We start from the raw sequence: 25,580 nt of genomic DNA, 5'->3' as shown, positions 1-25,580 counted from the left end.
ACTGTAATGTACTGTCCTGCTACATCACTGTCCTGCTACATCACTGTGATGTACTGTCCTGCTACATCACTGTCCTGCTACATCACTGTGATGTACTGTCCTGCTACATCACTGTCCTGCTACATCACTGTCCTGCTACATCACTGTGATGTACTGTCCTGCTACATCACTGTCCTGCTACATCACTGTGATGTACTGTCCTGCTACATCACTGTCCTGCTACATCACTGTCCTGCTACATCACTGTGATGCTACATCACTGTCCTGCTACATCACTGTCCTGCTACATCACTGTGATGTACTGTCCTGCTACATCACTGTGATGTACTGTCCTGCTACATCACTGTGATGTACTGTCCTGCTACATCACTGTCCTGCTACATCACTGTGATGTACTGTCCTGCTACATCACTGTCCTGCTACATCACTGTGATGTACTGTCCTGCTACATCACTGTGATGCTACATCACTGTCCTGCTACATCACTGTCCTGCTACATCACTGTGATGTACTGTCCTGCTACATCACTGTGATGCTACATCACTGTCCTGCTACATCACTGTCCTGCTACATCACTGTGATGTACTGTCCTGCTACATCACTGTGATGCTACATCACTGTCCTGCTACATCACTGTCCTGCTACATCACTGTGATGTACTGTCCTGCTACATCACTGTGATGTACTGTCCTGCTACATCACTGTGATGTACTGTCCTGCTACATCACTGTCCTGCTACATCACTGTGATGTACTGTCCTGCTACATCACTGTCCTGCTACATCACTGTGATGTACTGTCCTGCTACATCACTGTCCTGCTACATCACTGTGATGCTACATCACTGTCCTGCTACATCACTGTCCTGCTACATCACTGTGATCCACTGTCCTGCTACTGTTGCATCACTGTCCTGCACAGTACAGGACACAAAATGATTTAACTGCCTCTCTATTTTTTTCTGAATTTGACTCCAATCCTTTTTTTTATTATTTGTATTACTGTCAACAAATACATGTTTTTTTTTATTTTATATATTTTATTTCTTGGCATAGGCTGCACAGGCTATTTCTTTTTTATTATGCCGGTGAGCAGTTTAGCTTTTACAGACTAAGGCTGTAATTTATGTTTCAAGTTCAAGTTTCTTTAATAGTTGTCATACAGAAGTACAGAATACTTTTATACAAAATGCTTCTTACTGTTATGCTCCAGAGACTGTGCAAGACAAGATAAGTATGAAATAAAATAACATAGTATAGCATGTAAATTAGAAGTAAAAAAAAATTAGGTCACAGTGTTCAGTTTAGACATATGTACAATGTTCGATGCAGAATAGACGTAACTGAGTTACCATATAATATACAATACTGTGCAGTGTACTAATATACAATACTATATAGTGCAAGGCAGAAATGGGATGAGGTGCAATTTAGGTACAATTTACAGTAGGTGTACGAGTTGTAGTGCAAATCCTTTATCAATAAATATAAAGTGTGTTTGTGTGATCTAAAGTGTGGAGAGTGGGTGCTGCAGTGTGTTGTTTGTTTAAGTGAGTGTGTGTGCGTGTGGGAGTGTGTGCTGTGTGCATTTGATGGTTGTTGCATAGTGTTTATTGTTCGTTTAGCAGCCTGATGGCCTGGGGATAGAAGCTTCTTCTGAGTCTTTCTGTGCTCGCCTTAAGACTCCGGTATCGCTTGCCTGACCGCAACAGTTCAAAGAGGCAGTTGTTCGGTGGCTCGAGTCCTTAATAATTCTCTTAGCCTTCCCCTTGCACCGCTTGTTGTAAATGTTCTGGAGGGTGGGAAGCCCCCCTCCAATTGTGCGTTCGGCTGAACGTGTCACTCTTTGTAGTCTGCTACGGTCTTGTGCAGTGCTATTCCCAAACCAGGAGGTGATGTTGCCAGTCAGGATGCTCTCTATTGTACATGAGTAGAAGTTCCTAAGGATCTTCTGACTGACTTGGAACTTCCTTAGGCGCCTGAGGAAGTAGAGGCGTTGTCGTGCCTTCTTCACAACACTGTCAATGTGTGTGTTCCATGTCAAATCCTCGGATATGTGGGCTCCGAGGTACTTGAAACTGTTCACTCTCTCAACCGGTGCCCCGTTGATGCTGAGGGGGCTGTAGTCCTTGACCCCCGACCTCCTGAAGTCCACAATCATCTCTTTTGTTTTGCTGACGTTCAGGGAGAGGCAGTTCTCCTGACACCACTGTGACAGGTTCTCTACCTCTTCCAGGTAGGCCCTTTCGTCGTTGGCAGAGATCAGGCCCACCACTACTGTGTCATCAGCAAATTTGATGATGGTGTTGTTGTTCCGCTGTGCTACGCAGTCATGTGTGTACAGGGAGTAGAGGAGGGGGCTCAGAACACAGCCCTGGGGGGCCCCTATGTTGAGCGTGATGGATGAGGAGGTGCAGTTGCCTGCTCTTACCACCTGGGGTCTGCCCGTCAGGAAGTCCAAGACCCACTGGCAGAGGTCATAGTTCAAGCCCAGGTCCCTGAGCTTGGCTATGAGTTTGGAGGGGACTATGGTATTGAATGCTGAGCTGTAGTCGATGAACAGCATTCTCACATAGTTCCCCTGCCTCTTGTCCAGGTGTGATGCTGCTGTGTGCAGCACATGGGCTATGGCGTCCTCCGTGGACCTGTTGGGGCGATATGCAAATTGCAGAGGGTCCAGGTTGATGGGGAGGGAGGAACAGATGTAGCCCTTCACTAGCTTCTCAAAGCACTTCATGGCTATGGAGGTGAGGGCTACAGGGCGGTAGTCGTTGAGGCAAGCGGGCGTAGAATTTTGGGTACAGGGATGATGGTGGACTTCTTCAGACAGGTGGGGATGACAGCCTGTTCCAAGGACAGGTTGAAGATGTCAGTGAATACCGGGGCCAGTTGGTCGTTGGTAATTTATTATGTAGATTATTGCACATTTTGTAGCCAAATAAATGGGCCAAAAAAGCCTTGAAGTCGGATATGGCCTTTGTCTCTCAATAGCATAATAATTACAAGAATGATGCAATGATAGCATGTGATAAAGACATAATTCAGTAATAGAAGGTGTGCTCAGTGGAACACAAATCTCCGCCAGGCGGCATGCCTGAATAATAGTGATTTATGCAGTTTCCCCTGTCCACTAATTCTGTCCTAATATATAGACTGGAATCTAAACTTCTACCCAAAGCCATGAATGATTAGCACTGCATCTGATTACCAATTGTACACTGTCTGTCTATGCCAGGGGTCAGCAACCTTTTTGACATGGAGTGCCTGTTTGAAATATAGTTGTAACTAGTGTGCCTCAACAATATTCCATGCATCGTAATTTTTTTCTTCTCATAATCAGGTCTTTTTAATGATAATTTTTACATTATTACATCATTATTGTTATTGTTATTATTAACAATATTATTATGATGGTTGTATCAACCCTAAATCTGAGTTGGGGGGGGGGAATGCAATGCAGACAAACAGCTGCATACAGTGCGACCATTTCACTCACATTTGCCCATTCATTTTTGGACACATCACACACCATCGGTGTGTGTACTGTACGTGTGCTGTCATAGCTCCACCTACAGGCCTAATGAAGAACACCAGGAGAACACCAGGATGTGAATGGAGGGTGAATGTGAGGTATATCGTGTAAATAAGTTTTGATTGATCGCAAGACTACACTGTAAAAAAAAAATTATTAGTTACCAGAACTTAAAAATATTGAGTTCAGTTACTGTGCATTAAGGTTTTCAGTTTTCAATCCATAATAAGTTAACAGAAAAATAAGTACACAACCACATTATTTCAACCTAATAAAACTATGTTTATTGTCATTGTTTTAAGAACACAAGTTGACTTGGTAATACTCACATTTTGAGTAAAAAAATTGCTTTTAACATGTGCAATGTTCAATGAAATAGAAAAATAAATAATACAATTTGTTGATTAATCCCACTGGTCACAATGGTGACCGTAATAATGATTTTGTTATAAGGCTCTGCAAATGTTACTGAATGATGTAGCAATGTATTTCCAGCTAAATTGAAATAATAAACAAATAAAGGGTCTCAATTAAATATGTGGAAGTAAAAAGAACCTGTGGGAGGATTTCAACAATATAAATGCGACAACAGTGCAAAATAGTTCACTATAATATTTCAAAGCAAAAAAAAAAAATTTAAAAGAAAATAATTAAATAATATATATATATATATATATATTTTTTTAGTGCTGCCCCCTGTGCCTATGCAAATTCCCCCGCGTGCCTATGCAGGCACGCGTGCCTAGGGTTGCCTACCCCTGGTCTATGCTCTCTCCTTCCCTCTGTCTCTCATACACATTCATTCCCTCTATCTGGGGCATCCGATGACAATGTTTTGGGGTTGCTCGGGATTATGAAAAGGCACTGGGCTATGGGCGGAAGGGATATAATGAAGGATTCTGATTATATAAAAGTTGGATTTACAAACAAATTCTCGTACTCTGGACTTGTTAGAACGTGACAGCGAAAATATCCACATCAACCAAAAAAAAGCAAAAAACAAGGGCGGCTACGTGGCGTAGTGGGCAAGGCGCTCGCCACAAAATCTGGAGACATTTGCTTTCAGTTTAGCTGGTCGTCCGTACTAATACACATTGGCCGTATTAGGGGGTGGGAAACTGATGGGTGGGGATCGGGCGTTGTGGACAGCGACTCCTACAGGTCGGTTGGTGCGCCTGCGCAGTAGAATCAGGAAGTGTCGGGGGCAGCGTGAGCCTCCCACGCGTTACTCCTCGCCACTGAGAGATCGAGCTGCGCAGGTGAAAAGATGCAACTGCTGTTACCTCAAGTACCGGAGGGGACTTGTGCTATGTATGACTTAGTCCACATTGCAGCCGGCTTGTGGGAGGCAAGAAACAGCGTTCGTGACAGGGGAGGGTTGAATTGGATGATACGAAATTGGGATGGGAGAAAATATAGAAAAATGGGAGAAAAAGTGGATAAAAAAAAAAAAAACGACAGAGTGTAACAAGCTGAGGAAGCTAGTGAAGTGCCGAATAGCTACCCACTAGCATGCTAGTGAAATCCACCCAATTGTAGCGTTAGGTAGCTAGCAAGCTACCGTGAACTATTACCTGGACAATGCAACGGCAATTGTTTGTCCACTTAGTCCTGCTGACTCACTAACTGCAAACCATGCAGCTTCCAATGTATGCTGGATTAGCCATGTAACGTTATATTGTCCTGCCATAGAGAGCTGTACAGTATATAATTACCAACAATATCATATCAAACTTACCACTTACCACACACTTAGAAATAAATTCTTAAACATATTTGAACATACTTTAGCTATGTTTAGCTAAGTGAACAAGCTGCCATTTATTTTTGAAAACGGGAGCAGAGAACCAGAGAAGCAGTGTGTTTATCCAATCAGGTGCACTCCATGTGGGGAAATTGGAAGTAGGGAGGGGAGACATCCGTGCAATGTGCACATAACATGCACTCACTGCCTAAAGGTTGATGCCAAGAAACGTCCCGAGCACAGCAAAATATGAAAGTGCAGGCAGAGGGAAGGGTCTCTGCAGATAAAGACACCACCACACACTTCTAGCGGCTCATAAGTGATGATTGAGAGGGATTGTTTGTATGAGTCATTGTCTTCTTAGGATAATTCCAATCAGTATGCCATTAAAATGCCAACAGAACATGCCCCACGAGGGACGTTGCATCATGCTTCAAACATTTGAATGTATGCCAAGTACACAATATGGTTGATCCACATGGAAGCAGCTGGGCTAAATCTGTAAACTGAAGCCATCGTTGATCACTTGCGATCCCTACTGACAGCTGATTGCCCGGAAGCTCTCTGCGCCTTTTATCTAGTTCTATGCTCTGAGCACTGCTTGTGTAGCAGGCCCTCTCGCCATCTGGTGTTAAAAAGGTGTAACGTAACCAGGGACGCGGGAAGGGGAGGTGCGGCAGGGGCTGCAGCACCCCCAGCTGGATGGGAGTGTAACTGCAACTGCAAGGTTGTTTTGGCATTTATTCCATTGTAACCGAGGCTACTCAATGTCAAAGAGCGAAGCGGCACTGCAGATTTACCCTACTTCATTGCCAGATCGTCATAGGGGCGCTGTCTCGATAATGCAGTGTTATTAACAGCGTGTAGCCGACGCATGAACCGGTTGGGATTCGAATAGACGCTGTCATTGAAGGGCTTCAACGGAGCACCGCCGCTGCTGCTGCTGGAGTTGAAGTGATGTACAGTGACGAGTGAATCTGGTAGTTGGTTGTTAAAAACGCGAAACATAATAACGTTACGCTTTCTAGTTCAGCGCATTTCATAACTGTATGGGCTTTGTTTATACTTCAGAGGTGATGTACAGTGACGAGTGAATCTGGTAGTTGGTTGTTAAAAACGCGAAACATAATAACGTTACGCTTTCTAGTTCAGCGCATTTCATAACTGTATGGGCTTTGTTTATACTTCAGAGGTGATGTACAGTGACGAGTGAATCTGGTAGTTGGTTGTTAAAAACGCGAAACATAATAATCAGTCAGCAGCGCTCCACTGCTACCGCAGCTGAACACAAGTTGGTTGGTACAGCAGCTTAAGTTGGTTGGTAGTGGTACACAAGTTGGTTGCCCGCGCTGCCGCTTGCTCCTTGGATTTCATTTGGGACGTGGGAGGGGCTGCCGCTTGCCTGCGCGTGGGGGCGGGGGGTCGCGGCCAATCAGAGAAAAGCCGAACACAAGTTGGTTGCCTTTAATATTCACGTGGCCTGCAAGCGTCAACACGGAACTGGAAATCCGTTGGTATAGACTTTAGAGTAGGCTGCTACAGTAACGTTAGTACTAGTTTGAGTTTGAGTTTAGAGACAGCAGGGTAGCTAGCGCTAACGGCGTGAAAGCGAAAGTATGAGTCAGTTTCAAGTTCCCCCCGCCAGAGAAATTCACCTTCAAGGCTGGACAAAATGGATAAAGGACTGACTGAAGTGGAGAGCTGCCTGTCGCCCATTCTAACGCAGGACCCTTGAGCAGGTAAGCGATTTTAGATGTATAATCACTTTGGAAGTGTGCGGCTGTTGTCCGAATAGTGAACATTGAAAAATAAAGGCACGACATTTAGGCCATGGTTAGACTGGTGTTTTTGTGGCGTTTTTTTATACGTTTTTGAATATGTTTCATGTCCCTATTACACAGAAATGCGTTTTTTGGCGTTTTTTTGTGGATACGGCTGAAACGCTAAATTGTGTTTGCGTTTTGGAGAACCGCTAAAAAACGCGCCGACAACAGCGTGTAGTCTGCATGAGCCGTTGTTGCGAAAACGCCCATGCGCAGTAGATACCATCTGCGTGCCCTTCCGGTGACAACAGAGTGTGTGTGTGTTTGGGACAGAGGCAGAGCTGTCCCAAATAGCTGCAGCTACCATGTGTTGTCAAGTTATTGTTATAAGGATCCCAGTCCAAGCTACAACAGTCTGCATTCCCTTAACAATTGTTTGTATTGAGCCGTATTGTATTGTACCCATATGCAATATGTTAAATAAAGTTTACATCCATTCATTCTGCTAGCATTACCGATTGCATGAGCAGCTGGCTAACGTGAGCTATCAGATCCTGTTAGCTCAAAGCTCCTCTTTCAACTTAACAAGCATTAAACAAAATGGCCCAGTCATCTATTCACCTTTGTTTAATACACACAGCGTTGTCTCTAATGTTATCTAACTACTGATAGCTCTCGATATCATCAGTTTGGTGCTGGCTAAATAGCGTGAGCTAACGTTAGCTTCTAGCCACAATGCTATACTGTTATAATGGCATACTCCATTGACGTTAGCATGCAGCTAACAATGCTACCGATCTTTTTTTAGACTAAACTATCCGCTCTTGGTGGTCACTTGTGTTGATGTTAGTTTTGTTTCATCAACAAATGACAGGCAGAACACACAGTGAATGTATCCGTTTTGTTTATTGCACTTTTATTAGGCTTTGCTGAAAAATAATTGCTGCATTGAGTAAATAGGCAAGATGGTGGCGCCCATAGGCGTCTGCCTTGTTGACATTTTCTTTGCTGGAGCTACCAGGAAGTGTATTGGCACATTCAAGTTCTGATTGGTTGAAATTGCCTTCATGTTCGCCACCTACTGCCACCTACTGCTTTGGCAGTGTACTACATCAGTGTGCTCAGGTGACAAAAACAAAACAAAAAACGAAAGTGTGACTCGAGGCGCAGGACGTCGCGGCGAAACGCGTATGACAATGAAACGAAAATGAAACGAAAGGTGTAACCGCAGCCTTAGAGACGTCCCCATCCGTCGTAGCGTTCTGGTACGGGGGCGCAACAGGTGGGGTAGGCTGGTGATGTATGCTTGTTGTTGCCGCTTGCAATAAATCGTCTTCTGCTTCGCGCATGCATTTAATATGATGGTATTATTATTATTTATCTCTGACTCGACCGCACCCCCGCGTCAGAATGAGTTCCCGCGTCCTTGAACGTAACGTTAGACCGAACTGTATGTGTTTCAATGGACAATGATGGAAATTAATCCCCCAAAAATACTTGTAGTTGCCTGATGTGAAAAAGATAGCTTGGCTTGCTGTCAGTGCACAGTACCAATATTGGGTTGATTGGCCCAGTAGTATGCAAGATATAGCACATTTACACACACACACACACACACACACACACACACACACACACACACACACACACACACACACACGCACACACGCACACACGCACACACGCACACACACACACACACACACACACACACACACACACACACACACACACACACACACACACACACACACACACACACACACACACACAGGCAAGGCACACATAGATACTATACATACACACATGCGCATGTGGGAGGGGCGGCGGTACTTTTTAAGTACTTGTAGACAGGCTTCGAGTTTGTGACCGGAAGGTCGCCGGTTCGATCCCCGGGACCGGCAGGAAAAATCTGCCGCTGAAGTGCCCTTGAGCAAGGCACTTAACCCCAAACTGCTCCAGTGGAGTTGCTCAGTGGCCAATGGTGTCAGACTGTGGTTGTACTGGGCAGCTCCCAGGTATGAATGGAACTGTGTGAATGTGAAGCAGGGCGTAGCTAAAAAAGAGCATCTGTGCTCAGCGAACCTACCCTGGGTAAATAAAGGTTAAACATCACCTGAACGCTATGGGGGCGCCCTGAATATAATTTTTTTCTTCTGAAATTGTGGCCGTTTTCGAAGTCATATTTAGAGGAATATCTCATTAGGATTAGAGTCTTATACTAATGAGTAATGACATCACACAACAGTCTAATCATTATACTATTGTGTGATGTCAATATTCAGTCTCGTTCTTAACCATCAATATTTGTTCATTTTCTTACTCACCTCTGATATATAATGCCATATTTACTTTGCATTTTGCATCTGATAAAATACAACAATTTAATTTGAAAAGATTTGACCAAATTTATGAAGCATTAGTAGACACGCTCATGGGCTCATTAAAATGCAGCCTATTCCACAACATTAATTACTCTGTTCTTTTAAAAACTGAAAATAAAAATATTATCTATTAACAATTTATTTAGGTAACATAAATAATACTAATTCGTACATTGAAAAAAAAAATATATATATAAAAAAAAAAGTTTATATACATTTTTTGAGAGACCCCCACAGGTATTGTTGACTATGGGGGCTCAGACTCTATCTATGGGGGCTGAGCCCCTATTGGCCCCCACATAACTCGAACACTGCTTGTAGACAGTCAGTAATATTTGGAGATGGATAACTGTGGTAGTTCTGAATGGGGAAATCCCCTAACACTAAAGATGGCAGCAACAGTGAAAACGAAAATAAGTTACATTTGATATGATTTATTTATAGACCGTTTCACTGGAATTCTGTTGCTAGGGAACAGTTTGGACCCAAGTGTGTTTCCTGTCAGTTATTGCGTTAGCAAACATTGCAACAGGAAATTAACGGTCTGTTTAGAATGTTTACGTTGTCAAGATGAAACTGTCCATACTGAGTGAAATGATAATTGACTGCATCTTGAGGTGAAATGTGAGTTTTTATATTTTGTTTTGTTAATTAATAATGATCTCTGCCAAAAGGCTGGGAATCGCCCAGCAAGTGGTTGCCATGGTAACTAGGTACTCTGTGGCAGATTACCACTGGTGCATGCATAGAGGCTGGTCCAAGTAGAAAGAAAATATTTCTATTACAAAAAGAACCTGTGTTCTGTGTTGTCAGTAGGTGTAATTTAATAGTGACTTAAAATGTGAAAATTAAATGATTATATGTATGACAGGTTCTTAGATACAAATGATTTCCCATTCAAAGAAATGTTTTGGTCCCCATTACCAAGATGGTATCAGAGAGAACTGCTGGGCGGCACAGTGGTGCAGTGGTTAACACCATGTTGCCCAGAGTTTGCATGTTCTCCCCGTGCTCGCAAGGGTTTCCCCCCGAGAAAAAGAGATAAACCCAATGGAAAAACATGCAGAACAGATCGCTAATGTTGTCGGTCCCTGGCGAAGACGGCCAGGAGCACTTGGATTGCCGCAACCCACGTCTGCTCCCGGCTTCCCTTGGGGGGAAGGACAACGGGATGGGTCAAGCACAGAGAAGCATGACATTTGTCACATGTCTTCCCCGCCTCTTCTCCCGTTCATTCTCTCCTCCTCTGTCGGTCATATCTGACCATGAAAAGCAATAAATGCTAAAAAAAAAATAATAATAATAAATAAAAATACAAACTAATAATAAGCAGCAATTCTGGAGTTCAAGCCAACACAGATCGTTAAGATTTCAAAATAGCTTTACACATGTGATTCAATAGTGTTATGAAACATATCCTGCACATATCCTGCACATATCCTGCACACACACACACACACACACACACACACACACACACACACACACACACACACACACACACACACACACACACACACACACACACACACACACACACACACACACACACACACACACACACACACACACACACACACACACACACACACACACACACACACACACACACACACACACACACACACACACACACACACACACACACACACACACACACACACACACACACACACACACACACACACACACACACACACACACACACACACACACACACACACACACACACACACACACACACACACACACACACACACACACACACACACACACACACACACACACACACACACACACACACACTGACCAGAGAGAAAATATAATACTTGCGCTGCCTGTCAGAGATAACAACAAGGATACAAAGAGCACTGATTGAACATGGTCTTATACAATGTGCCATGCCTGTGAGCTGCCACTAGGGGACTGAGAGCAAGGGAATGAGTGAGCGAGGTAGTGACATTGCCTACTAGGCTTGGGCGGTATGACGGTATTACGGTATACCGGGGTATTTAGAGATACTGACGGTATTGAAAATCAATACCGTCAAAATCACAGTTGGGTTTCAGTTTCTATTTACACTGAAACAGAGTTTCGACGGGGACTGCATTGGTTGTAGTGCACACACACAGCACGGCCAGCAGAGGGCAGTTTCCTAATGATTGATTGGCTATTGTGAGTCACGTGAGGAGAACACAGAGGTGCGTCACACTAACCTGTATACATTTCCTCTATCTCTGAGCAGACTGCTAAAGCTTAAGCAATAATAATAATACGTTACCATTGAACGATGAAGCGTTGAAGTTAACCACCGTCACTCCAGCCCACGATGAGCTCCCTGACCACTAGATGGCTAACGTTTTGTCAAACAAGAGCTAAACTTGCACACACTGTCACATTAAGCAAAACCCTTGCCGCCACGAGTCGACTCGCCAGTGACTTCATCCAGCACAACGAGACTACGAGAGACAGAGGCACTTCTTTGGGAATGTAATATAAAACGGGGTGAGTGAGTGTTGACATTTTTTAATCCTAATGCAACTGGCTCACGTTGATACGATGGTGCCGGGCTGCCGGCTAACTAGCTACCGTTAGCTCACGTCGATACCTGGATGGTGCCGGCAGGCGGCAGTGGCTACCTTCTGTGATTTGTTTACTTCGAGGTTGAAGAAAGTGCACTTTCAGGTTGAAAGAACGGCCCTAATCTCAACGTGTTTCAATATAAGCACCCCGCGGATGAAAATGAAAGTCATACCGTCATATACCGTATACCGGGGTATTAGGTCATTAGGGTATGACGGTATGAAAAAGATTATACCGCCCAAGCCTATTGCCTACATTGCCCAGTCTATGAAGTGCTTTGTATCCAAATATTATGTACTTTTGGACGTTGAGCCGGCCAATTTAAAGGGGAAGCATTTGAAGCAAGCGTAACTGTACCAACCCTTTTAGCTTAATCTGTAAAGGTTAATGCATATGGTACCCTTCTTAGCAGTGTAGCACAAGGACATTATCCATGCTATGAAAATTAATTTGACAATGATGATTTTGCCAAGCGGAACGAATAATTGGTCCGGTGTCTTCCAGTGGGAAGAATAAGTGTTAGGGCCAAACATTTTCAAAGTGCAGCAGGGTGGCATTGTGTAAAGAGCCAGATACATGTGGAGGTGCATATAAGGCAAGGTATTTTGAATGCTCCATTGATTATTGATATGGTAATTTACTGCACTGGGGAAGTAGCAAACAAGAGAAAATAGAAATGTTCGCTCAAACATGTCGTAAAGTGAAGGACAACTGGAGGAAATACTAAGGTGGATGTCCCACCCTCTCAGGCCCCTGGGATAGGTTGTGTTTTTATTTTATTTGGTTTTGTTAGGTAGTAGAGAGATACAGGATTAAGAATATATATATATATTTTCTTTTTCTTTTTTTGTATTAATCAAAATAAGCTGTTACAGTCCAGTAGATGGCGGTAATGCAACAATTAAGGATGCCGACTGCCGTTAAACTCCAAAGAAGAATAACAATAAAAACAACAACAACAGCAACAACATTTTCATTGTGTGTGCCTGTTGTGTGTCTACTGTGTAGCATGACATGGTACAGTGCAAATGTTAGGGTCTCGCTGTCTGTCTGGGGTGAGTTGGTGTTACTGTGCCTTTTCATTACAGTGACAACGCTACTGTGCTATTGTGGGTTTTGTATGTATGTTCTATGTAGGTACTGAATGGGGCTAATACTATTTTATGTTTATTTACAGAATTATTTACATTAAAAAAAAAACACTAAAGTGCTATTGCACTTTAAGAATCTTATCGGGATTGACAAGCACTTGCACTTAATGTGCAGTGAGAGGAGGTGCAATTATACAGCAGGAGCATTATATTTTATGTAGATATCAAACTTGATTTTTGTGAACCATGAACCGTGATTTTTGTGAACCATAAACTGTGATTTTTGTAATCTGAGTCACTATTGGATCGGTGCATCCCTATACTTTTCAAGCCCATGCACGTGCAGAGGTACCAGCAGCTTTAAGCTGAATTACAAATATTATTATTATAGTATTATATAGTATGATATTATAAAGCATTATTTATAATATAATACTATATTAATAATACTTTTTAATTCAGCCTAAAGCTGCTGGTGCCTCTGCACGTGCATCTGCAATATATTCGAAATTATGCAAATATGTTTTTATAAAAAATTTATGAAATTTATGAAATAAGAAAAATATCAGATTGGTATCGGTATCGGCAGATATCCAAAGCCAGGTTTCTGTATTGGTATTGGGACTGAAAAAGTCAGATCGGTGCATCCCTATTGAAAAGTTTACAATTTAGTCATTTAGCTGACGCTTTTTTTCAGATATCATTTCAGATATAGTTTGAAGAGGTGTGTTTTTAGTTGATGGCTGATACTTGGCCGGTTTTCACCTGTCTTGACTGTGGTGGAGAGTTCGTTCCACCATTGTGGAGCGAGGACTGAGAATAGCCTGCTTCGTTTTGATGACCCCCCAGGAGCTCGGATAGGAGTGGGTCTGAGGCAGCCAGAAGATTGCAGCAGAGTGTAGTATTGTCTTGAGGGTGTGTAGTTAAAGACCATTGACCGGAGGTAGGAGGGAGCCGTTCCCCTCGCGGCCTCGCCACACGGTATGCCAGGCCAAGAACCTTGAAGCGGATTTATGCAGCAATGGGAAGCCAGTGCAGCTCTCTGAGAAGTGGGGTAACGTGGGCTGACTTTGGTAGATTGCAGATCAGGAAGGAGGACATGGTAGCGTGCCGTTTGCGGAGGTTCTTAGCCAAAGCCTCAATCTTATGGTGAAAGAAGGAGGTTTTGGCAGTAATGTTTTTGGAGAATGCTAACAAGAGGTATTTTTGATGGGCAGGTAAACTCACTCTTTCTGATTTCTCCTAAATCGCCTACTGCAGCTTTAAGTATAACATAATCCCTCCATGGCATATTGAAGCTATTTTAAATGTTTTATTTTATTTTATTATATAAGGTCTGTCTAAAAACAATAATGTTATTCTACATACTTGACGGGGCAACAGCAGTGAATGACTAAGGGGCAGGTGAATTGTACCTTTGCTTTACAATAGTACTTTAGGTCAGAGAGAGATGGAACTGTCTCTTTGTGGATTTTGACCCATGTTTTGGATTGTGGAAAACCAGCCATTATCATCCTTAGGACTAGGATATACACATCTGGACCGGACTGCTTTTAGCACCATCACCACCACTGGGGTTGTGAAATAGACCTATCTCAAGCCCCGTCCTCTTTTCTTGATCCTCCAATAACAACTGTTGCTTCCCTCACAATTAAGCAGACATTATCTGCCACAAATCTTTTTTTCTCTCCTTTTTTCCCGCTTTGAAATCCAGCAAGAACCAATTAGGCTAATGAGAATGACTGGACAGTCAAGACTCCCCCATAGACCTACTGCTCGTTTGTGATGCCGTGGGCAGATAGTACTGTATATTTTATTTCCGGGTATCCCAGTGTTTTAATTTTTTATTTTTTATTTAAGAGCACTCTGATGAATTAAATAATGTAATATTGCTTTAAGTACCTAGGCAACCTGCTGTGGTGCACAGTTAATTAAGCTATGCCTCTTCCCCTTATTAACAGTCTGTCATTACTTGCCCCAATTCACAATTTATCAGTTGAGCATTTTTTAATGTTCCAGTGATTTAATTTAGCATGTTTATATTCATATTTGTTGAAACGAGTCTTCATAAATAAGAATAACATATGTTGGACAGAACCTTATTATTGGTGTATGTTTCAAGTTCAATTTTTCTTTTTTTTTTATCCACTTTTTCTCCCATTTTCTATATTTTCTCCCATCCCAATTTCGTATCATCCAATTCAACCCTCCCCTGTCACGGACACTGTTTCTTGCCTCCCACAAGCCGGCTGCAATGTGGACTAAGTCATACATAGCACAAGTCCCCTCCGGTACTTGAGGTAACAGCAGTCGCATCTTTTCACCTGCGCAGCTCGATCTCTCAGTGGCGAGGAGTAACGTGTGGGAGGCTCACGCTGCCACCGACACTTCCTGATTCTACTGCGCAGGCGCACCAACCGACCTGTAGGAGTCGCTGTCCACAACGCCCGATCCCCACCCATCAGTTTCCCACCCCCTAATACGGCCAATGTGTATTAGTACGGACGACCAGCTAAACTGAAAGCAAATGTGGAGCGCTGGGCTCGAACTGACGAGCCCAGCGCCTCCAGCATTTCGTGGCGAGCGCCTTGCCCACTACGCCACGTAGCCGCCCCCGTTTCAAGTTCAAGTTTTAAGTTTGTTTATTAATTGTCAGAACAAAATACAGAATACTTTATGATGAAATGCTTGTTTCTGTATGAGCCCATGAGAGTGTGCTACATAAAGTAAAAAGTAAGTAAAGTCAATATACATATACAATGTACAATACAGAGTAAAATGAGTAACAGTGAGGTACAATGCAGAAATGAGATGAGGTACAAAACTTAGGGTAGGGTGCAAATGAGGTATGAATGTAGTGCAAATCTCTTTAATAATAGATGCATATACAGTAAAGTGTGTTAAAGTGTCTAAAGTGAATAAAGTGAGTGGTAAGGTGAGTGTTTGTTTAAAGTGAGTGCCTGACTGCAGCAGTTCAAAGAGGCAATTGTTTGGGTGAGTATTTGATTATTCTCTTAGCCTTGGCCCTGCAACCTTCGCCCTATGTGTGTGCTTGTGTCTGTGTCTGTGTCTGTGTGTCTGTGTGTCTGTGTGTGTGTGTGTGTGTGTGTGTGTGTGTGTGTGTGTGTGTGTGTGTGTGTGTGTGTGTGTGTGTGTGTGTAATAATTTTCACCATCTTGATCTCTATAACACACATTCTCTATGACAAACCCTCATCACTCCTGTCACACGCCTAAAAGGCTAATTAACAGAACCCAGGTCAGATTCCATTCCACCTCCATTGTGTTTCTCAGCTGTAACAAATCACACTATAAGGCCTGAAGAAGAGAGGGTCACATTAAATGGATTGTCAGAATTATTGGACGTTAAGTCGTATGAAACACTTGTATTAGCTTACTTACTGAGTCCCGTGGTTGGAGTTCTTGCTGGTTTCTGAGCAAACCAAAAGTAACCGTTTTATGGTTTTAATCCACACCACAACATGTAGGCAAGGTTGACCTATTTCTAACATGAAATCATCGCCCACCACTATGGAATTCTGCAATCCCTTGGCACTATTTTTAGTAGTTGTGGCTTTCACCTTTTTCTTTTTTCTTTTTAATGTTGTTTTATATGTGAAATAATCCGTATGCTGCTTTCTTGGCCAGGGCCCACTTGAAAAAGAGATTGAAATATCAACGTGATTACCTTGGTTAAATAAAGGATAAAGACTTTTTTTTTTATACAAATTTAAGAAAAAGATTCTCTGAATAAGCCGTTATATTACTACGCTGGAGCCGTTTCACTGGTGACACGGTCTATCAGCTGTTTCAAAATGCTGGAGGTGGTGTTGGAGGTGGCTAACCTTTTGCCCGCATGTTGTGGTGTCTGGTGTGCGACGGTGTGTGACCCTGTTTCTGCCATTTTGCTGCCTGTCTAAAGCTTCCCTGCTCACTCTGAGCCCGGCCAGAACTCCGACCACAGGACTCAGTAAGCGAATAGCTTCCACTACACTACTGGCAAGTATTTCATACAACTTAAAAATCCACACTAATCTTGTGTTAGCTGTACATTCAACACCAGTATGAATCATTTTAGAATGACTTTCACTTTCAATAGAGAAGCATTCGATTAAGGCATTTCTACATTTAATAAGGAACGGATTTGTGTTCTTACACCAGTGGCACATGCATACAAAAAAGATACTGTTGCTGGCTGAGAAACCGTCCTCAGCTGAAGAGCTCTAAGTACTGCTGCTAATCTGGCTTTCAACTCCAACAAGTCTTTAATCATGTTTCACTGATCAATACATTTCGTCCCGCTTGTCACAGTTCACTAAGGCGTGCTGTAATTCATAACAGCTGGGACTACAGAGCTTACTGTACATGCACTGCACTATATGCTGTAGGGAGCCACTCTGTAAATCACACACATAGAGCATGTGGTAAATAAATGCACATGCACGCACACAACCACAACAACACGCATTGTACACACACATGTAGGCCTGGATTTATAAATGTGTGCACACACACAAACATGCAAACACACATTCACACACACATACAGCACAAACACATACACACAAACACAAACACTATGTACACAGACAAACATGCACGCACCCACATACACACATACAATGCAAATGCATAAACAAACACACACATACAGTATACTCTCTCTCTGTAAACACATACAGTACATTATACTCTCTCACACACACACACACACACACACACACACACACACACACACACACACACACACACACACACACACACACACACACACACACACACACACACACACACACACACACACACACACACACACACACACACACACACACACACACACACACACACACACACACACACACACACACACACACACACACACACTCCTCCACATGGTGTGATCATACTCACCATCGTAGGTGCCACTCTCCAACAGGAGCCCGCTCTCCTCCAGGATCCTAAAGTCTCCCATGCTGATGAAGTTGTAGTCCACCCCAGGTACCTCCCCATCTCTGGGCAGCCGCGTGGTGCCTGACACACACACACACGCACACGCACACACACACACACGCACACGCACACGCACACGCACACACACACACACACACACACACACACACACACACACACACACACACACACACACACACACACACACACACAACAACAGGTCAGCTCACATGCAAGGCAAGACAGAATGATAGAAAGAGTCAATTACAGGTCACTGAGGAAATAATGGAGAATAATGGAAGTAAATGAGGGGGTACCAAGTATACGTTGTTGTCAGTGGTGTACAGGTGACCCAAATCCTTAAGTACAAGTACAAATACCCTGATACTAGTGCTAGGGCTGGGCGATATGGCCAAAAATGATATCGCGATATATTTTGGCTATATCGCGATATTTTTACATTTCCTCTAAATCACTTAAAAATGCTTGATTTAACCCTTTGATGCATACAGTCACGCCAATATGATGATTATAATAAGTCCCTGCAACATATGTTTGCATTATTAAACCATGAAGATGCTTTAAAAAATAATTTAATGAAAATGTACTAAGAGTAGTCTACTGACACACTAATAAAAAAAACTATTTACATCTAAGACAATTTATATAAAAACTCTTGGGTGCCTAAGACTTTTACACAGTACTGTGTTTTCTATCCACTTTAGCCAAACACACACACACATATGTATATATATATACACACCCTACTGTGAGAAAATAATAATCACACACAAAGGTATAATGGCTTATAGCAGACTTAATGATTTTAGAATATTTCAGATAATGAAATTAAATGTTTATATCATCAACTATCCAGTTAGTATTTATACTGTCTGTAACGTTTGGCTACTTTAAATCATTGAATGTAGAGAGAGAGCGAGAGAGAGAGAGAGAGAGAGAGAGAGAGAGAGAGAGAGAGAGAGAGAGAGAGAGAGAGAGAGATAGAGAGAGAGAGAGAGAGAGAGGGGGCGAGAATGAACAAGAGAGCCACCCCCCCCCCTCGGTGTTTGTTCTAGGTTCGCGTTTTGATCGCCTAAGCTGCCGTAGGTGATAACGTCACACTCGAATGTAAACAGGAAGAGATGGAGATGGAGACACACGGAGATGGAAATTGAATGATATACAGAAACGAATAACTAATAAATATGAAGTTATGTTTAAACTGCTGTTGTCAAGCGTTGTCAATATAACCCACCCCATTTCCTCACGAATGGAACTAGTCTTGTGGAGTCCGCTTTGACCGTTTACCAGGGTTAGCAGCTATCGCTAGTTAGCTTAGCATAATCCTAATGGATACCTTGGTTAGCAGCTACCGTTAGCTCATTGCTCGTGTCAATTAAATTACATGTTATTAAAGGTCCGCGCTGGTCTGTCTAATGAAATTACAACCGCAACATTATATCGCACTGTACAGCCCTGACTACACTAACGTTAGCCTATAGCTCCGCCGTCCCTTCTCGAGGAAAGCACTGCGAGTGTCTCTCGGCCGCGGGCGGCGCCATATAAACTAAATACTCGATATAGTACAGTACTACATCTCGGGTAGAACAATCCGCGATACATCGAGTATACTCGATATATCGCCCACCCCTAACTAGTGCTCCAGTAAACGATGTCCATTCAAAATTCGAATCAAGTATTAAAGTAGCTACTACTTGATATTACTGTAAATGTACTCAAGTATTAAAAGTTAAAATACTGGTTCAACATCACATCTTCTCTGTCAGAGGAAGCATTCCATCTTTCATGCGTTAACCTCTGTAGGATGTTCATTTATGTTGTTTATTGACAGGGACAGTGCACATTAATCAACATTAATTAGAAGGTTGGCTAATTTTACCCTGCGGTCCCTGGTCTGAATGATAAAAGGCTCTACCTGCAAATATTAATAACTAAAAGCAACAGATCATTAAGTGACATAAAATAAGTAAAAGGTTTGATATTTTCTTTGAAATGTAGTAGTCAAAGCATTAAAGATACTTCAAGGTGACTTTTCAACTAAATATATCATAATGATATTATTGTCACAATAGTTCAGATACCTTGGTATAATTACGGTAAACACATGACCATTGACTGATAGCCTAATTGTCCACATTTCCCATAAACCCTGCTGCTTCCTGTTTTTGGAGATTTTGCTGTTTGTTCCTACCCCCCAGCAGTCAGTCTCTCCTACCTCAAAATTACTGTAACCCCTTAACCATTTTCCATTTACTAAGACTAGGGTGTAGTTTTAAATGTAAAGCACCTCACAAAACCACATGTCACTAACTCATTCTCTCACTCATAATTAGCCACTCTGCCCCTAGTGGCGGTTCACAGGCATGGCACTTGATGTGATAATATTGTATGCTCAGAGAATAGTGCATATAATAACACTGTGTCTCCTTGTAAACCAAACCATTCTGAATCATCCCTTCACCCTGTGGTTAAGGACTTTATCCTAACATGAGTGATATGTCTCCATTCACATGGCACATGTTAGGGCTAAATCATTAGATGAGCTTGCCTGATATCAGACAGTATTGTCAACTCGTTACACCCCATTTCCATCTTCAGTCTGACATTGTCGACCACTCTAACTGATTTCCGTGGGGGAGGGAGGTTCGATTTTCCTTAACCAATCACTAGACACCAACGTATCCTTCCCATGCAGCACTCCAGAACGACAGCGTGCCTGGCTCACTAAATTCAGATCAAACTGTCAAATTAGGCGTTGCAGATGAAATATTAATTCAAATCAATCAAAGCAATTGCTTATCCTACTTCTCACCTAAAATGTCAGAAACATATTCCAGTTAACTGTTTAGGTGGAAAAAGAGGATGTTTTTCCTGCTATGTTTTTCCTACTCCCCATGATTCACAACAGCTTGACCACAGCATTAGTCCCGCCTGCAGCGCTGATTGGCTAATCGTTAGTCCCCCCACAGCGCTCAGTGGATAATCGCCTTTTCAACCGAGAAACCGCTGTTTCATCGTCACAGTGCCAAACCAGAAGGATCAGTCGACTGGAAATGGGCGGCTTCAAAGTTCTGGACGCAGGCAATAGATGAGCATGGGCGATGATAGAAACCATATGCTATATCTATTCTATTCACATATATGCTTACCACATGTATCTATTGCCATGTCCGCCCATCACAATCACACAAACTGTCTAACGTCCCGTTTCCCTGTCTCCCTGTGAGTGGCTGTCTCGTGGTGATGACCGGAGTGGCGGACATCCCGTGATGATGACCGGGAGGATGCGACCCTCTCTGCGCTGCCCCCATGCTATTGCATGCACTTATCTGTGTTTCATTACACATATGAGTGCATGCTTACAAACAGTTTTGCCTGTTTTATTGCAACACTACTATCCCCCCTTGAACGGCCCTTCTAAGGTTTCTCTCCTCCACATTGCCTGTGGTGCATCTTTTCCTATTGCTAGGTTTTAGTGAGTTTTTCCTTACCTTCACATGGGGTATGTCTCGGAGTGTTGCATTCATTTATTAAAATTTGTTTGGACTTTATGGTGTTTTTGATTTGTTCTTTTTTTATCCACTTTTTCTCCTTATTTAAATTTTTTTTCTCCCATCCCAATTTCGTGTTTCCAATTCTCCCCTCCCCTGTCTTGAACGTTGCTCGACTATGCCCCCCACTGGTCGGTTGTAGGGAGGATAGAAGCCTTGCATCACGTGTCCCCTCCGGTACACAAGGAGGCAGCCTGTCACATCTTTTCGACTGCCAGCGCGGACTCTCAATGGCAAGGTGTAACGCATGGGAGGCTCACGCTGGCCCAGATACTTCCTGTCTCTGCTGTGCAGGCGTCCCCCAACCGACCTGTAGGAGTCCTTGTCCACAACGTCCAAATTACCACCCATCGACTTCCACCCGCTGGCTCTGTCAATTAAGCCAGTATGACGGCCAGCCCAAGCCGGAGGCAATGCTGACGGATTCGAGACTGGAGTCTCTTGCATTGGTGACGAGCACAATCTCCGCTGCGCCACCCAGCCGCCAATGTTTTTGTTTTGTTCTTGATTTATTGTGATGTTTCTTCTTGACTTGTTTAAAGAAGACGTGTCCGGCCCATGGAGACATTAACATGTGTTGTCGGGCCTTACAAATAAATTTGATTTGATTTGATTTGATTTATTGGCTGCCTCAATCACCGCATTTTAAGCCTCATTTTAACACTCATGGGAGATTCAGCAGCAGGGCCTGAGACAGCATTTTCCAGCAGCACTGACAAAACACCAAATTATAGGATTCATCATTCGGGAGTGTTGTCACATCTGCTCAATAGGGTTCGAGACACACAAATAATCTGTGCCAAGCTGTCGTAACAGTTCTGGTTGGGCCCAGTGCCCTACTAAAAGATGCTTTCTGTTGGGGTTTCCTTTCTTATGGCTGATACATGCGTTTTCTCGCTAACTGGAGCCGACAGCTCCACAGCACCTTACTAATGGAGAGGAGAGTCATTTTAAACAGAAAACCATCACAAAAGCGTGTGCGGTTGCCAGCGGTGCCAGCCTCTCATTACCCATGTGTTTGCGTGACAGTGCTTTAGTCCCTGCGAAATGCCCACAGCCCGATTACTGGGACCACCGCTATGTACCTGCCAAGGTTCTCCCAGTACCATCAACTGGCCCCTTTCATACAGGAATTACAGCGCATTAAGTGCTTCACAACAGAAAATACAGTAAAATAAACATCAAATTTGCATATAATAGACAGAATAAAAGCAATGCAGAAAATAAGAAAAAGGGTCAAAGCAACGCAGACATTAACAATACAACAAAAGAAAAGAAAATTATGGAAATAGCATAAAAATAGCAGTATAAACAACAATAAAATAGCGCTCATTTACAATACAATAATCACAGTGTGGATGCAATGCAAAGTGGCAGAATGGATTAAAAGACTAAGGTGAAGAGGTACATTTTAGCTTAAATATTTAGTGAGCTAGCCTCCCTAATGTCCATAGATAACGTGTTCCATAGCTTTGGTGTGTAATTAGCGAAGGCTGCATCCCCAATTTTCTTTTTTGGGTGTTGCTGGGAACAGTCAATAAATCAGCAGTAGATCTTAGGGGCACATAGTTGACAAGGGAATTGGCAATGTAGCTCGGTCCTGTTCCATTTAGGGTTTTGTACTGTATATAAGGAGGAGGACCTTAAAATGTATTCTAAATGTTACCGGAAGCCAGTGCACAGTAGCTAGTTCTAGTTAATAGCAGGGATGTCACAGAGGTGCAGGGATGTCACAGCAATATCCACACCATGTTTAGTTTAGTTTATAGTTGTGATAAAATAATATAAAAGAAAAAAGAAAAAAAAGTTAATTGTGCAGGAGAGAAAGGAAGCTCTTTGGGCAGATTTTCATAACAAACTGTTTACGTCAAACCGGGTCTAGTCGATAGGATATAGACAAGGGTGGATTGTGGAGATGTGTAGAGGATTTGTCGAAGAAAATAAAGAGGTTTTGCCCATATGCAGAATCATACTGCTAACAAGAGGGTTCTAGATGGTGGTAGCAATGGAAGACCCTACTGATGCTTTTAAATCCTGATGGTTATAATGTCATCTGTGCCACATTCAATAAGCCTACCTCACAAGTAGGATAGAAATGGTCACAACCTACACAGGATGCAGTGTAAAAGGGCCATGCAATACAAAATAACCTTGGACTTATGGGACTGTGCCACATATACATTTACATTTACATTTAGTAATTTAGCTGACGCTTTTATCGAAAGCAACTTACAAGTTCTGTACGACAATTCATCAAATGAATAACGTTGGTCGGGAGGGAAGGAAGGGGTTAATTGCATTGTTTCTCTGATGCCAGTCTATGCTGTAACATGGTTGCCTTTTTTACAACGCAGTATTGTGTGTTCTGAAAAATAATTATCTTATCTTAAAATCACGTGTGAGTGAGAGTGTGTGTATATGTATATGTATGTATGTGCATGTGCGCGTGTGACTACACCAAAGTGACAATGAGTAAATGTCAGCACTTGCATAATGGCCAGCATGTACTGCAGAGACCTCTCCCGCCCGTACACTGTTTTTAACGACCCTGGTCTGTTCCTGATGGCACAGCAGCCAGATGTAGTCAGTCAGAAATGGCAGGTCATAAATTTATCATGGCATGGCATTTTCTAGCATAGTTCTATGTTGGCACTTGAAAAACGCCATGGGGCTTTGCTGTCAAAACAGAGAGAGAGTGAGAGAGAGAGAGTGAGAGAGAGAGAGAGAGAGAGAGAGAGAGAGAGAGAGAGAGAGAGAGAGAGAGAGAGAGAGAGAGAGAGAGAGAGAGAGATTGCAAAACCAAAGCGCTCTGGTGATTTTTGGCGGTTGTACCACTCACTTTGAAGAAAACACAAACAGTACATTTGAAATGCCTCAGCCATGCCTATCTTCAAGTTCATTGAGTTCTTTTATGTTGCAAAATGGGTTATGGCTATGAATATTAATCAGAAATCAGATATCAAAACGACTTCTTTAACAACTCTCTTCTGGTATACAGTCGCTTGGCAAATAAAAAAATAAATATAATTCATGAAGCCTGTGAGTGCTTCTAAGAGGACAAGGAGCGTCTTTACCCCCCCCCCCCCCCCCCCCCCCCCCCCCCCATCAGAACATGGCTCTGGCTCTGGTTGGAATCAGAACAGAACGAGGAAGAGTTGGAAGTACAAGAAGTATGTATGTATGTGTATGTGTGTTCCAGTGCATTTCAAGATTCAAGAGGTTTATTCATCACATACATACACAAGACATATAGTGAAATGAAGGTGGCCTTGCCCGCTTCGATTGTGCAAAAAATACTAATAATAATAGAATAAAATAGAGTAGAAATAAAATAGACATGATAAAAGTACTAAGATGAAATACAAAAGGTAATGAGTCCTGTGTACACTACTATACAATATACAGTTATACTCTATGTCACTATGCTATCCTAACTATACTATACAAAAACATCCAGTTATGTTTTTTTCTTTTTTTCTTTAAAGTGACCTGTTTTCTTTCCTTTAAAAAGTGACCTTTTGCATGCATGTGTATCTGTGTGTGCGTGTGTGTTTGTGTGTTTGTGTATGTGTGTGTTTATGTGCAAGTCACAGAGTTTTAAAATAGCACTCTTTGGTTCCAGCGCATGCACGTGTGTGTGTGTGTTTATGTGTGTATGTGTGTATGTCTGCTCATAGAGTGGGGAGAAGTAAGTCAGTGACCCAGGGCCATCTCCATCCTCTCAGAAACACACTTCCTCTTTTGTCCTCTGTTCAGCTCTTAAGAGCCTCCTGCAGGGCCTTTGTTGGACAGGACAAGGAGGCTACCTCCACAGCACGGGATGCAGGGAATACCACACACACACACACACACACACACACACACACACACACACACACACACACACACACACACACACACACACACACACACACACACACACACACACACACACACACACACACACACACGCCCACTAAACACC

At 42.7% G+C, this 25,580-nt stretch overlaps 1 protein-coding gene across 2 annotated transcripts in view; it reads right to left on the bottom strand.

Moving 5' to 3' along the window:
• magi3b (membrane associated guanylate kinase, WW and PDZ domain containing 3b) overlaps positions 1 to 25,580 on the bottom strand; it is a 439,603-nt gene that overhangs the window by 95,941 nt on the left and 318,082 nt on the right. Inside the window, exon 3 of one of the 2 annotated variants that reach the window (XM_084316729.1) lies at positions 18,006 to 18,125. The exons of the other annotated variant lie outside the window; for it this stretch is intronic. Within the exon in view, the coding sequence (XP_084172855.1) occupies positions 18,006 to 18,125 (120 nt within the window). The remainder of the gene's footprint in view (positions 1 to 18,005; positions 18,126 to 25,580) is intronic. 2 annotated transcript variants of the gene reach the window in all.

This window comes from Notolepis coatsorum (genome assembly GCF_963971535.1).
Source record: "Notolepis coatsorum genome assembly, chromosome: 6".
Taxonomy (NCBI): Eukaryota; Metazoa; Chordata; class Actinopteri; order Aulopiformes; family Paralepididae; genus Notolepis; species Notolepis coatsorum.
This window is presented reverse-complemented; position numbering and strand designations above follow the sequence as displayed.